The sequence below is a fragment of the Anolis sagrei genome, chromosome 2 (genome assembly GCF_037176765.1).
Source record: "Anolis sagrei isolate rAnoSag1 chromosome 2, rAnoSag1.mat, whole genome shotgun sequence".
Taxonomy (NCBI): domain Eukaryota; kingdom Metazoa; phylum Chordata; class Lepidosauria; order Squamata; family Dactyloidae; genus Anolis; species Anolis sagrei.
The window spans coordinates 27,225,837-27,239,290 of record NC_090022.1 but is presented as its reverse complement, the minus strand read 5'-3'; the positions used below and the strand labels follow the sequence as shown (position 1 = coordinate 27,239,290).

General features: G+C 42.8%; 1 protein-coding gene across 2 annotated transcripts in view; it reads right to left on the bottom strand.

Annotated features, from left to right (window-relative positions):
• Positions 1 to 129: 129 nt before the first annotated feature.
• Positions 130 to 13,454, bottom strand: part of IL17RE (interleukin 17 receptor E) — a 47,349-nt gene continuing 34,024 nt past the window's right edge. For both annotated transcript variants that reach the window (XM_060766524.2, XM_060766525.2), the window contains 9 exons: positions 12,869 to 12,935; positions 11,877 to 12,064; positions 11,609 to 11,656; positions 10,240 to 10,285; positions 6,936 to 7,087; positions 6,711 to 6,779; positions 4,684 to 4,735; positions 2,552 to 2,659; positions 130 to 1,367 (listed from right to left, as the gene is read on the bottom strand). In XM_060766524.2, the coding sequence (XP_060622507.2) occupies positions 670 to 1,367; positions 2,552 to 2,659; positions 4,684 to 4,735; positions 6,711 to 6,779; positions 6,936 to 7,087; positions 10,240 to 10,285; positions 11,609 to 11,656; positions 11,877 to 12,064; positions 12,869 to 12,935 (1,428 nt within the window). In that variant the 3' untranslated portion in view covers positions 130 to 669. The remainder of the gene's footprint in view (positions 1,368 to 2,551; positions 2,660 to 4,683; positions 4,736 to 6,710; positions 6,780 to 6,935; positions 7,088 to 10,239; positions 10,286 to 11,608; positions 11,657 to 11,876; positions 12,065 to 12,868; positions 12,936 to 13,454) is intronic.

Genomic DNA, 13,454 nt, shown 5'->3' with positions numbered 1-13,454 from the left:
TAGGCAAACTAGTAGCAAAAATATAAGTGCATGTAGTCTGTTTACAAGTATATTATTATCTGCATAAATCCCTTTCTCTCTTCTTTGGCTACTACCTTGACCTCATCATTTTGGTGAGTAATGTATCTGTTCAGTTTGCTGGATTATCCAGTTTGGTTGCATGAGAGCACCCTCCTGGTGCATGGACCATTGGTCTCTCAATGCCATTGGCACTGCTGTCCACCAAGGCAGCAAGATCTTGGAGACCACACCATTATGGATTATTCCTGACTACACACAATATTAATATTGCACGTCCCCTCTTCCAAAGCTAATGCCAATAAATGGTCTCCTGACCTTTCCTGTGGCCTGTACATCACTAGCATTATCCTTTATTGCAATCTCATCTCCATTACATCAGTTGCCACCGCCATCGGTTGCCACCTCCATATCAGAGAAAGCCTGGCTTTTGTGCAGAACAGTCTCGGCCTGCTCCTTACCACAAAGCATTCGGCTGAGCTTAGCCCTTCCTGTTTGTAGCTTTGGATTTAAGAGGCCCAACATGCTACAGATTTCTGGGTTCCACAACAGAGCAGATATAGCATTCACCCCTATTTGCTGCCCCTACTTGTGTATTCACTCCCAACTCCATTTCACAACCAACACAGGTCTTCACCTCTTAGCATCCATTCAAGTACAGGTTGGTTTGCGCAGTTTGGGAACAGTAAGGGGAATAAGGGAGCTTGTTCTAAGCCTCTCTGTGGTTGTCCTCCAAGAATGATATAGCCGGCTCCGAGGCCCTTTCCTCCGTTCAGTCTTGAGCAGGCGGCGCACCAAGTCTTTGGCACTGGCATGGAACCAGTTGGGTGCTGAGCTGGAAGGGCCCTGCAAGACCTTGACCAGGCCCGGAAGTTCCTGAGGCAGGCGATAGCGGGGAAGGAACCGCAGGGCACGAGGAATGTCCCGCCGGCCACACACTTTACTGAAATAGGCTACCACCCAGTCGCTCTGTTTGATAGTCCCAGCAGCACCCTGGAGTTCGCCTTGCAAACATGCCATGGCAGCCCCAAAAAGGTCATGTGGCTCTGGTGCCTTCCCTCCATCTCCATCTTCCTTCCCGTGCCACAGTTTGTAGGAATGAGCGGTCCCCGGGCTCCATAATAGCAGCACCTGGCCCTGCTCCTGGCTTACAAGTTCTCGCTGGGCGTACATCCAGGCCATGATGCCCAGTCGGCCCACATGGCCCAGCTCCCAGAGGTCCAACAGAATGGGGCAGCCAAGGGCAGAGCGCAACAATCCAGCAAAGGCACAGACCAGCTGCTTGTGTTCCTCTGAATCAGGAGAGTAGATCAGCAGAATGGGACGGGAATGGTGTTTTCTGGGAATATCTGGGAAGGAAAGAGATGAAAGTGAGTTTAGCCAACAGATGAGAAGGTGAGTGCAGCTTCAAACTACAGGAAAGGAGATTCCACCTGAACATGAGGAAAAACATCCTAACTGTGAACTGTGAGAGCTGTTCAGCATTGGAACTCTCTGCCCCGGAATGTGATGGAGGCTCCTTCTTCGGGGGCTTTCAAACAGAGGCTGGATGGCCATCTGTCGGGGGTGCTTTGAATGCAATTTTCTTGCTTCTTGGCAGGGGGTTGGACTGGATGGCTCACAAGGCCTCTTCCAACTCTCTGATTCTATTATTTCTGCCATTAGTCCGATATGAACTTTTACGTTAAAGAAATAATGCCTATGAATACATTTAAGTTTGGCACCCCGAGATACAGAGCCAACCTTAAGAAATGGGGCTACAAAGTGGAATCCACAACATGCGAGTGTGGAGAAGAGCAAACTACAGACCACCTGCTGCAATGCAACCTGAGCCCAGCCACATGCACCATGGAGGACCTCCTTGCAGCAACACCAGAGGCACTCCAAGTGGCCAGCTACTGGTCAAAGGACATTTAATCAACTACCAAGCTTGCAAACTTTGTGTTTTATTTGTCCGTTTGTTTGTCTGTTTGTTTGTTTAAAATGCAATGCAACTGTTTGATCTGCCCCTGACACAATAAATAAATAAATAAAAGTTTGCTAACTGTGGAATGTATCTGTATTTGGTCCCAAGCTGTCCTCCTTTGGCATCTTTCCCTACTGTCAAAATGAAGATTGTAAGCCCCTTGGGAGACAGCATTAATCTTGCTTGAATATTATGAATACTGAGCATGATATCTGTTCCTGTGTTTCCATTTTACAAAGAATAAAGATGAGCTTCCAGCACTAAAAATGGACAGTGCTTTTCACAAATAATAATGATGATAATAATAATAATAATAATAATAATAATAATAATAATAATAATAGGTTGTTGTAGGTTTTTCGGGCTATATGGCCATGTTCTAAGGGCATTCTCTCCTGACATTTCACCTGCATCTATAGCAGGCATCCTCAGAGGTTGAAGGGTCCATTCGAAATGTGGAATGTCCAGCGTGAGCAAAACGTCAGGAGAGAATGCTTCTGGAACAATGCCATACAGCCCAAATAATGCACAGCAACCCAACTCATCAGTGGCTTTTATGACTCTTACCTTTCTGGAGCCTGTGCAAACCCCAACGGATCAGCAGAATGATGGTGACCAGCAATCCCAATGCCAGACTCACACCACAGGCCAATAGCCCCCAGTGCTTATGAGAAACTAATAGAAAAAAGCATAACAAAGTGAGTATCAAATATCTAAAAAAAAAAAACCTCTACAGTTCTTCACTGACCTTCTTCATCTTCTCAGGAATCTAGCTATTCTACCAATGGTGAATTTACTTTCAAGTTCCAACCTTTCTGTGGCTAAAACAATATTATTTATACCCAAGAGCTTTGCAAGCTTGAAGAGAGGCACCTCTTGAAAATGTCCCTCCCCCCCCCCCAAAAAACATGTTTTTTGGAGGGGGGGACACATAAATTGGTCTTGGTGAGATAAATCCTCCCACAAATCTCAATGGGGACCAGGCATTGATAGTGCTTGCAGCTGAAGCTTCCATTATACCAACCCATTCACAGTATTTTAAACCAGGGTGGTAGTATCCAGATTACTTCTACTTCTAACTTCGCTGTACTTTCCCATAACTTCTTCCATCTGCTAAGGAAAGAGAGGCAGATTAGCTGCTGAAGAGAAACATGTGGATGGATGTATTATGGAAGAAAGAAGCATGGCTGGAATACTAAACAGGTGCTTCTCACATTGCAGTGTGAGAAAACTTAGCATTATACAACACATTTCTATCCAGGGTGCATAATTTTTACTGCCATCCCTTCTTTCTATGAGAGGAAATGGTGGCAACAATGGTGGAAAAGAGGGTAATGCTACCCAACTCTCACAACTAGATCTACTGTGGATCTTTAAGGATTAAATCCTACTTTGATAAATTCCTGTATCCATATTACCCTAATCATGCTGCAAGCTGGGAAGTAGCAGCCTGTAATGAAAGGACCAAGCCATTGACATCTCTGGCCCATCCTCTTCAGATATCAACCAGCAAGCCAACACCTTAAATCAAGAAAGCTTCCTAAGATCTTAAATCAAGCTTCCTAAGATCTACAGAGAGGAACACCTCAGCAAGCAAGATTCCAAAAGTGGCAGGCTAAAACCCGGAACCTCGATCAGTGGCTGAAACTGGATGAGAAACTCCCCCCAGGCACACAGAAGCCTGGGCAACTTGGAAAGCACTAAACAGACTGTGCTTTGGCACCATGAGATGCAAAGCTAACCTGAAGAAATGGGGCTGCAAAGTGGAGTCCATGACATGTGAGTGTGGAGAAGAGCAACCCACAGACTACCTGCTACAATGCCGTCTGAGCACATGCACAACAGAGGACCTTTTTACAGCGACACCAGAAGCACTCCAAGTGGCCAGCTTCTGGTCAAAGGACATTTCGTATAATGCTAAGTTTTTAACTTTGTTTGTAGTTTTTCTATATCTGTATTCTCAATTTACTTCTGACATGATAAATAAATAACCCTAATCATGTATAATTATGATTATCAGGATCAATAAATAAAGTCTAAAATGTCTTCTACCCATCTGAGTAGCATCTAGCTCTCATCCAATATCTTTTCCAAAAATCAACAGTACTATTCTTCAAACACGGTTCCGACCCAGTTTACCTGTCGGAATGTATCTTCCCCTATAAACTATTAAGATCTTCCAGAGAGGCCCTGCTCTCGGTCCCACCACCTTTGCAGTCACGCTTGGTGGGGGCGAGAGACAGTGCCTTCTCTGTGGTGGCCCCCCAGCTATGGAACTCTCTCCCCAACAAGGTTAGATCTGCCCCCTCCCTCCTGACATTCAGGAAGAAACTGAAATCCTGGCTTTGGAATCAGGCATTCGCAGATTGATGAATTGAACTAAGACTAAGAGTTATTGGATCATGATGTTTGGATTGAGTTGGATGATATTTTTAACTCAGCGAACTGTCTTTTATACGTATTTTATAACTTATTTATTATGTATGTTGTTTTTAAAAATGTTATTTATTGCGTAGCATTGAATTTTTGCTGTTGTTAACCGTCCTGAGTCCCTCCACGAAGGTAGAGAAGAACAGGATATAAAAGTTTAAAATAAATAAATAACAAAGCATCTAAGGAGGAACATGGAGCGTATGACACAACTGGCTAGCACTTATCCTTGGAATTCTTCCCATTCTTAAGCCAATGCAGCAACTTACCATCAGGACAAAGGAGTTGTTTGCCAGCAAAGCGAACATCAGAACGCCACACCTAAAAGAAAAGAAAAGGGAGAAGTGAGAACATGAACTAGATCTGAGCTATAAAACTCCCCCACCCCGATATCCTGGCCTAGAATCATAGAGTTGGAAGAGACCACATGGGCCATCTAGTCCATCTTCTGCCATGCATGAAAAGCACAATCAAAGCACCCCTGGCAGATGGCCATCCAGCCTCTGTTTAAAAGCCTCCAAGGAAGCCTTCACCATTGTCCATGGATGCCAAGGCAGATGGGAGCTGTACCCAGACATGGACAACAGGGGTGAGCAAAATGCAGCCCATGGGTGACACATGGCTGTGTTGTGGTTCTCACAACAGTTCTCACAGATTGGGAGGTGAACCTTTCACCTCCCAATTGCCTCTAAGAAAGCATGGGGTTATTCCTGCCTGTTTTGGAATCTGCTGGAATAGTTTTGAAATGCCCCCCTTTAAGAACAGAGGTATGCTGGAGAGGACTTTTCCTATTTTGAAATAAGGATTCTCTTGTAAAGCACAAGGGAGTCCTAAGACCATGTCCAAAGTGCTCCCCACAGAGCATCAAGATCAGGCATGGGCAATCTTGGGTCCTCCAGGTGTTTTGGACTGCAACTCCCACCATTCCTAACAGCCTCAGGCGCTTTCCTTTCCCCCCTCAGCCGCTTAAGCAGGGCCTGAGGCTGTTAGGAATGGTGGGAGTTGCAGTCCAAAACACCTGGAGGGACCAAGATTGCTCATGCCTGCTCTAGAGGGTATTGGAGGGCAAACTGAGTTTTTTGGAATGGGGATTCAACCTTGCAAGAGGACTGATGCAACCCCCTTGCCTCCCACAGTTGCTCATCTTTGATCCAGAAAGCAGAGGTTTCCCCAGCCATTATTCAAATGCAATCACAGTAATCCAAATTGCTGAAATCATTGGTCTTTGATAACTGTATGAATCCACACTTCGCAGGCGACTGGGAATGAGCTCCCTTCACAGAAAGTTGTGTTCATTATATATTTATTTTATGGACATTCTCCTAATTGCACACATTAGGATGAAAAATGATTGCAACTCAAATGTACAGTAAATTGTGGATTTAAACATATTGAACATTATTGTGCCAAAGCAATCAATGTTGAAAAAAGCAATTTAAAAGCACAGAAGAGAAATGTGAAAGCCAAAGGCTTTCATGGCTGGAATCACTGGGTTGTAAGTTTTTCGGGCTATATGGCCATGTTCTAGAAGCATTCTTTCCTGACGTTTCACCTGCATCTAAGGCAAGCATCCTCAGAGGTCATTGGGAGGTGAAAGGTTTCATCCCAAAGGGGCCGTGAGAACCACAACACAGCCATGTGTCATCCGTGGTCTGCATTTTGTTCACCTCTGGCATTCATGGACAATGGTGATGGCTTCCTTGGAGGCTTTTAAGCAGAGGCTGGATGGCCATCTTTCAGGGGTGCTTTGATTGTGCTTTTCCTGCATGGCAGAGGATGAAAACTTGACTCTTTCAATGCGCCATTTCTCCCATTTCAGCTTGCTCCATCTATAGTGTTGCCCCTATGATGCACTTTCCCCCATCCTAAACTGAAAGACTACCCCACTGTTTATTCTTTTTAGGTTCCCCTGAATTACATATTTTCTTTCCTACCTCGTCCAGGTTTTTATCATTTTACCTCGTCCATTTGGCCTGCCCATTCTGTTCGATTTTATACTGTGTTTATTTGTTTTATTTATTTTATTTTGCTACTGTACGTATTTTATTTTGATGTAATTTTTTGTTGTCTGCATTCTGTATTTTTGTTGTTGTATTGTATCTTTGGGCTTGGCCTCACGTTAACTGCCCGAGTCCCCTTTGGGGAGATGGTGGCGGGGTATAAATAAAGATGATGATGATTATTATTATTATTATTTTGAAAGCCATTTTGTCAGCAACCAGTCAGATGTCAAAATCCTGTCTGAATAAAATGGCAGGGTAGAATCTATGGTTAGTTGCAATGTAGCTTTCCTTACCAATAAGCAGCTCCTCAAAGCCCTCCAAGGGAGAATGAGATCCAGATCTACTTGGACCGATCCCTCTGGCTGGAAACATAAGTGCAAGTTATATTTCAGTCTCACTTTTCCATGTCGAGAACATCCCATCCTCCCACCCATCCTCACCCATCAGTCTAGGAGGATATATTTCATTATCACTTCCAAAATTCCCCTTAATTCTCATTAAAGGCAGTAGATACTTACATGGGTGACGGTATAGACAGGAGGTTTGAGCTCACACTGGCCTGTTGGTTGCTTTTGACATAAGGCTGCACTAAAGGATGCTGGTATATGGGAGCGGATGTTTACGTGGAGCTGGAAAAAGGTGGCCCTTAGAGATACGTTCCAGGCAGTTTCTGGAAGGGAAGACAAACACAGAGTTGTCCCAATGGTGCTGAAGGAAAGGGCCTGAGGCTGTTAGGAATGGTGGGAGCTGCAGTCCAAAACATCTGGAGGACCCAAGATTGCCCATGCCTGCTCTAGAGGGTATCAGAGGGAAAACTGAGTTTTTTGGAAAGGGATACAAGCTTGCAATAGGGCTGATGCAACCCCCTTGCCTCCCCGGTTGCTCATCTTTGATCCAGAAAGCAAAGGTTTCCCCAGCCATTATTCAAATGCAATCACAGTAATCCAAATGCTGAAATCACATTTTTATTATAACCCATCTTTAAAAAATATGTGTGTATCTGTGTGTAGGATAATGAAAATTATAATAATAAAGGATGGTAGAATACATGGGACATGAATATGGGCTAAGCACATACAGTTGACTATCCACATTTTCAAGTTTGATTATTCACAGATTTGATTAATATGTTCTCTAGTATTGTGTAGGTCCTCCAATGCAATTCTGTACTCAATTCCTGAAGTCCAGAGGACTTAGAGATTCCTATTGAGGTGTTTCTTAAGTTCTAAAAAACTGGGTCTTCTTTCATTTTTTTTTCCATTTTGTGGGGTCTGTTTTGTGGGTCGTGGTGGCACAATGGGTTAAACCGTTGTGCTGCTGAACTGCTGACCTGAAGGTTGGCAGTTTGAATCCACAGGATGGGATGAGCTCCTGCTGTTTGCTCTAGCTCCTGTCAACCTAGCAGTTCTAAAACATGCAAATGTGAGTAGATAAATAGGTACCGCTTCGGTGAGAACAAGGCTCAAGACACTCCAAGCAGTCTTGCCAGCCACACGACCAGGAGGTAACAACACAGGCTCCTTGGCTTAAAAATGGAGAACACCTCCCCTAGAGTCGGAGCTGAGCACTGCCTCCAGAAGCCGGAAATTAAAAAGGAGAAGACTTTGCCTGTGTTTGTGTGTTTCATTGTATGTGACTGTAAGCACTGAATATTTGCCTGTGTCTGCTGTAAATGGTGTAATCCACTCTGAGTCCCTTAGGGGAGAAGGGGAGAATATAAGTAAAGATGATGATGAGGGTGAGGATGATGATTATTGTTATTACTAGCCATCCCGTGCCATGTGTTGCTGTGGCTCAGTCTGTGTATATGTATTTTGTATGTGTATATGTGTTTATATATGTGTGTATATATTTGTGTATTTGTGTATATATGTGTGTTTGCATATGTGTGTGTGTGTGTGTGTGTGTGTGTGTGCATGTGATTTTGAGCATGCAGTGTATTTTTTTTTTTGCCTTTTTAAGTTCTTTCTGCTGTGTTTTTATGAGCGATGGTCACTCGTTGGCCTGATATGTGTATTGTGTCCAAATTTGGTGTCAATTCATCCAGTGGTTTTTGAGTTATGTTAATCCCACAAACTAACATTACATTTTTATTTATATAGAGTCGGAGACGACTGAACGAATGAACAACAACAACAAGATTGTGCAAGCAAACCTCAACAAATATGGAGGACCAACTGTACCTTAATATAAGCTGACCCTACTACCAAAAACACATTTTCTTGAAGATGACATCTAAAGAAAACATGTTATGGAATAGCAGAAGCCGTGCAATCTTCTACCTATCAGGCAATAGATGTCTATCTACCTGCCAACGTATGGTGACTCCATGTTTTGCATGGGGTGTTCTTAGGCAAGAAGCACTCAGGTGCCAGTTCCTTCCTCTTAAATATAGCTTATGGCAGTCTCCCATCCCAATTACTAACCAGGGTTGAACCTGCTTAATTTCCAAGATCAGACAGGATCTGGTGCCTATTTAACAAGTTGTTTAGCAACAGTTAAAAGCAGACTATTAGTTAAAAGGCATGCCTCAGGAATATGGTAAAGGAATGTTTGTCCACAAACTAGCAACAATCCTGGCAGCACTGTTCTGCTCGTTTGTTTTAATAAGGAGTAATAATAGATATATAATATATGCACACACACATGAAACCTGTGTTGACTTGTAATAAAAGCCTTCTTCTTATAGCAATCTAACAGTAGCAAAACATTGTCTATGGGAACCCAAAGGGGGAAAAGGTAGAATGACAGAACAACAGCTTTGGCCCACTGCTGCTTCCCAGTGACAGGTAGCTTGGGACGTGGCAATCAGGACATTGGCATCATGCCTAGTAGAGAATAATTGTTTTATTCTTCATGAATTTGTTTATTTCCCTTTCAAAACCACCTAAGATGATGTAATAAAAGAGGAAAGGAAAGGTTGTGTCGACTTTTTTAACAACAGATATAACTTTATATGCCTTGATCTCCAATGTAGGATTATGCACAATTCATATTGGCATTTTTGGTGCTTGTTCGTTTGTTTTAAAGAGGGAAATGTTAAAGCAACATGTTTAGACACCCACGGGGTAATTATCCTCTTTAAAGAAAAACGATGCATCTCTGCATTTCCACAGTTTCACCACATGGGAGTGTAGTTTGGTTTCACTATCAACATATTGTAAATCAACTTCTTCAGACTGATAGTCTCCAAAAACAAGTTACAAGATTAGTTCAAAACTAATCATAGGCATTCACCTTTAAAATCCCCATAATAAACTATCTTGCTTTCACAAAACAACTTTGAAAAAAACCCAGTATCTTGCATTAACTTGGCCACATCAACAAGGAACTCCTTGGCTTCAGCAGTTTATTTATGGACAACACATTTTCAACTTGTTAGCTTTGGGTATATATTTACAGTAAACTACTGGGCAGCTACCAATTTCCTAGACCGAAATTTCTCATGTCTCTGTAATGATGCTGGAGATGAATATATTTGCAAGTTGTGGCCCACTCAAAGAATTATGTCTTGCCAACTTGCACAAAAGGCAAGCTTGAATGAAGAAGTGTAAACAAAAGAATCACATTTCCAATGGGATAGCTAAGGTGCCAGGTTTAATTCCAGGTATCTCTAGAAAAGTAGTATCTCGATAGCTGCTTAAGCCAAAAAGTGACCTTTTTGGACAAAGTTCACCAGTCACCAAACCCCTCATTGGGTGAAGTGGTGGCCAAACCAGTAAGACTGAACTCCTGTTTAGGAAATTACATCCCTGCTTTGTAACTTCCCAGTATACCATGGGAGCAAAGTAGAGGTTAGTGCTGTGTATTATGAAGACTCACCTGTCTGGTGTGGGCACTCGATGTGGCTTGTATTCTTGTAAGAGAACTACAGAAGGTAAAATAATGTCATTAGAGCAGCTATGGCTTGGCATACAAATCCTTCATACTATGCTCACAGAACCAAAGGTTAGTAAAAATAGAACAATTTCTCAAACTTGGTCCCAATTCTTTATACAGGAAAGATACACCAAACACTGTTTTTTTCCATTCCAAGCTTTTTTGATCCCAAAAACCAGTGCATGCTCAATTCTCAGGGGAACTTGGAGCACAGATGACAAAATGATTCCCTTCCAAAGGTTGTTGGACTGCAACTAAATATCCCTCATCATTTGCAACAGTGGCTCAGACTGCTGAGAGTTGCAATCCAATTATTACCCGGAGGACCACACTTTATTTACCATTGATATGGAATCACAGTATAAACAGAAACCTTTGCAAGAGTTTAGCCCAACTCCATGTTTTTTGCCGAATCTTCAAAAGGGCCTGCAGATATAGTATCGCTGAAAAATGGCTATTTAGCCTCTCCCTAAAAACCTCTGATGAATGAGAATCTGTCATTTCCCAAGGCAGGCTTTTCATTATGAAACAATTCCTGATATCAGAAGGCTTTCCCCAACATTTACTCTTTTACTCACTAGTTATAGATTAATAGTCAGAAGCAACAGAAAACAACTATGCTCCAACTTCTGGTGGAAGTCTTTCCAATATTTTAAGACTGGGCGCAGCATATTATTGGAGAACACAGAAATGCTGGACCACTCTAACAACCACCATGTCAGACTACACAGAGAAGCCACTAAAATCCACAAGCACGTGGACAATTTCAACAGAAAGGAGGAAACCATGAAAATGAACAAAATTTGGCTACCAATATTTTAAAAAACTCTAAAATCAGGACAGTAAGTAAAGAACAACACTCAAAAACAGGGGAATTCCAAACAAAGCCAGCTAATCACCTCCCAACAAAGGATTCCCCCTGGCAGAAAGCAGCCAGACCTTGAAGCTGCAAGGCCATTCAATGCTAATCAAGATGGCCATTTGCAACATTAACACTTGCCTCAAACAGACAAGAGTCCTTTCTCCCACCCTGGACATTCCACAGATATATAAACCTCACTTGCCTAGTTTCCAACAGACCTCACAATCTCTGAGGATGCTTGCCATAGGATGTGGGTGAAACGTCAGGAGAAAATACTTCTGGAACATGGCCATACAGCCCCGAAAACTCTCAGCAAACCAGTATTTTAAGATTGTTTACATGCAATACTTTCGTCTACCTTTCTTTAAGCTAAAGATACCCAGCTTTTTTCAGAGATTCCCAATAGGATTTTGATAACAGGAGCATGGAGTTGGCTCCTAAGCATCTCACCTTGAAGCAGAGTTGTGGGTGTACATCCACCTCCTTGAAAACGTATTCCTGAAACAAGAAGTGTATGTCAGGGCACTGGGTGGGTCCTCCTTATTCTAGCAATTCCTATAGCTACAGCTCATCCTGAAACCAAAAATCCCTCTCCCATAACCGCACAATATGGGACAGCAAATTTCCTGAGACCATAGTCTCCAACTCCTATTCTACCCAGTCAAAAGATCACCTATCTCACTAAATTCCTAGCATGATGACCATCATGTCTCTTCACCTGGCTTGATTCAGTGATTGTAGCATTGGGGATATCTTGACAGCTTGCTTCTGGAGCAGCGGTTTCCTTCCAGCAAAGGGAAGCAGTGGGATGAAGGAAGCAGCGGACATTCAGTGCCATCGCCATCTCAGCCTTTACACTGTTGCTGTAGTCCTGGAACTGCACTGAGGACCACAAGTCTGGTCCGACTGAAGAAGAAAAAGAAGGGGGAAACATGATGAGAAAAATGTCTGAAAAGACATTGATTCCTTACAACCTCTGTGGTAAACGTAGAACCTTATCACCTTATCAAACACACTTATACTCTGTCTTTGATGCTCTTTGCCTACTGGTGTTGATGGGTCCTATCACATAATACAGGGCCTGTTTTGCCAGTAACCCATAGACAAAAAATCTGCTGCAAGTACCTTTTATAAAACAGGAAACAATCCATTTCACTCATCTCTAATTTCTTTGTGCATGTCAGATGCACATTTTGGGTATGTGACCCATAAACAGGTCATCTGCAGCTCATCTTTTGTGCCAGTGATGTCTCTTTTGAGGAATGTTTTCAGGGCAGTATTTTCCTCCTGCTCAATTCTTCTTTTCCAAAACACTCACAAGTACACTTTCAGTAGAAGTCAGAGAAAGACCATGAATAAAGCCACTACCGTTTTCTGCTTTCCCTTAATTGTTTCCTCATCTAGCATTCCTAAATGATGTCTTGCCTATTTTACCATGTAATTTCTGAGGTGTGTGTCATAAAGTCCTTAGCCTGCTGCTTTGCAAATAAACATGAGTGGCATTTCAGGCCAAGAATATCCAAAGTATTTCTCAGTGAGGTCTGCACATCATAGTACTGTTAGAGAGAGCAGACTAATATTATCTTCCTTTTTTATGCCCTGCATAACAAATCGTTTAGTTAAAAAATGTACAATCAGAGTTAGAAACCTAAGAAAAGACTGATGGCAGAGCTCTACTGTCATCAGGTTTAGGCATAAAGCAATACTCACAGACTTCTGGTTGATCCTGGAATGGGCAAATCTTTTTGCGTATGCCATCTTGGTGCCCATAGGATGCCTGGAGGAGAAAGATATGGGGCAATGAAGGTAAATGTTGCCCCTTGGCATTAAGTCTAGCCGTGTCTGACTCTGGGGGGTGGTGCTCATCTCCAATTCTAAGCCAAGGAGCTTGTGTTGTCCATAGACACCTCATGTGGCCGGCAAGACTGCATGGAGCACTGTTATCTTCCCACTGAAGCGGTACCTACTGATCTACTCACATGTGCATGTTTTCGAACTGCTAGGTTGACAGAAGCTGATGCTAATAGCAGGAGCAGACCCTGCTCCTCAGATTCAAACCGCTGACCTTTCAATCAGCAAGTTCAGCAGCTTAGTGTGCTACTGGGGACTCCATACAAAAATACAAATTGGTTGTTTCCAGGCTATGATTAGCCCAGCAGCTGGGGTACAGGGAACATAAGCTCAGCCTTACGTTGCTTATACCCATGACCATCCTCTGTATAGGACACTGCAGTCGGATGGTATTACCAGAAATCTGAAATGAACAGACATGCCTAAGTTGCTTAGTGGTTTGCAT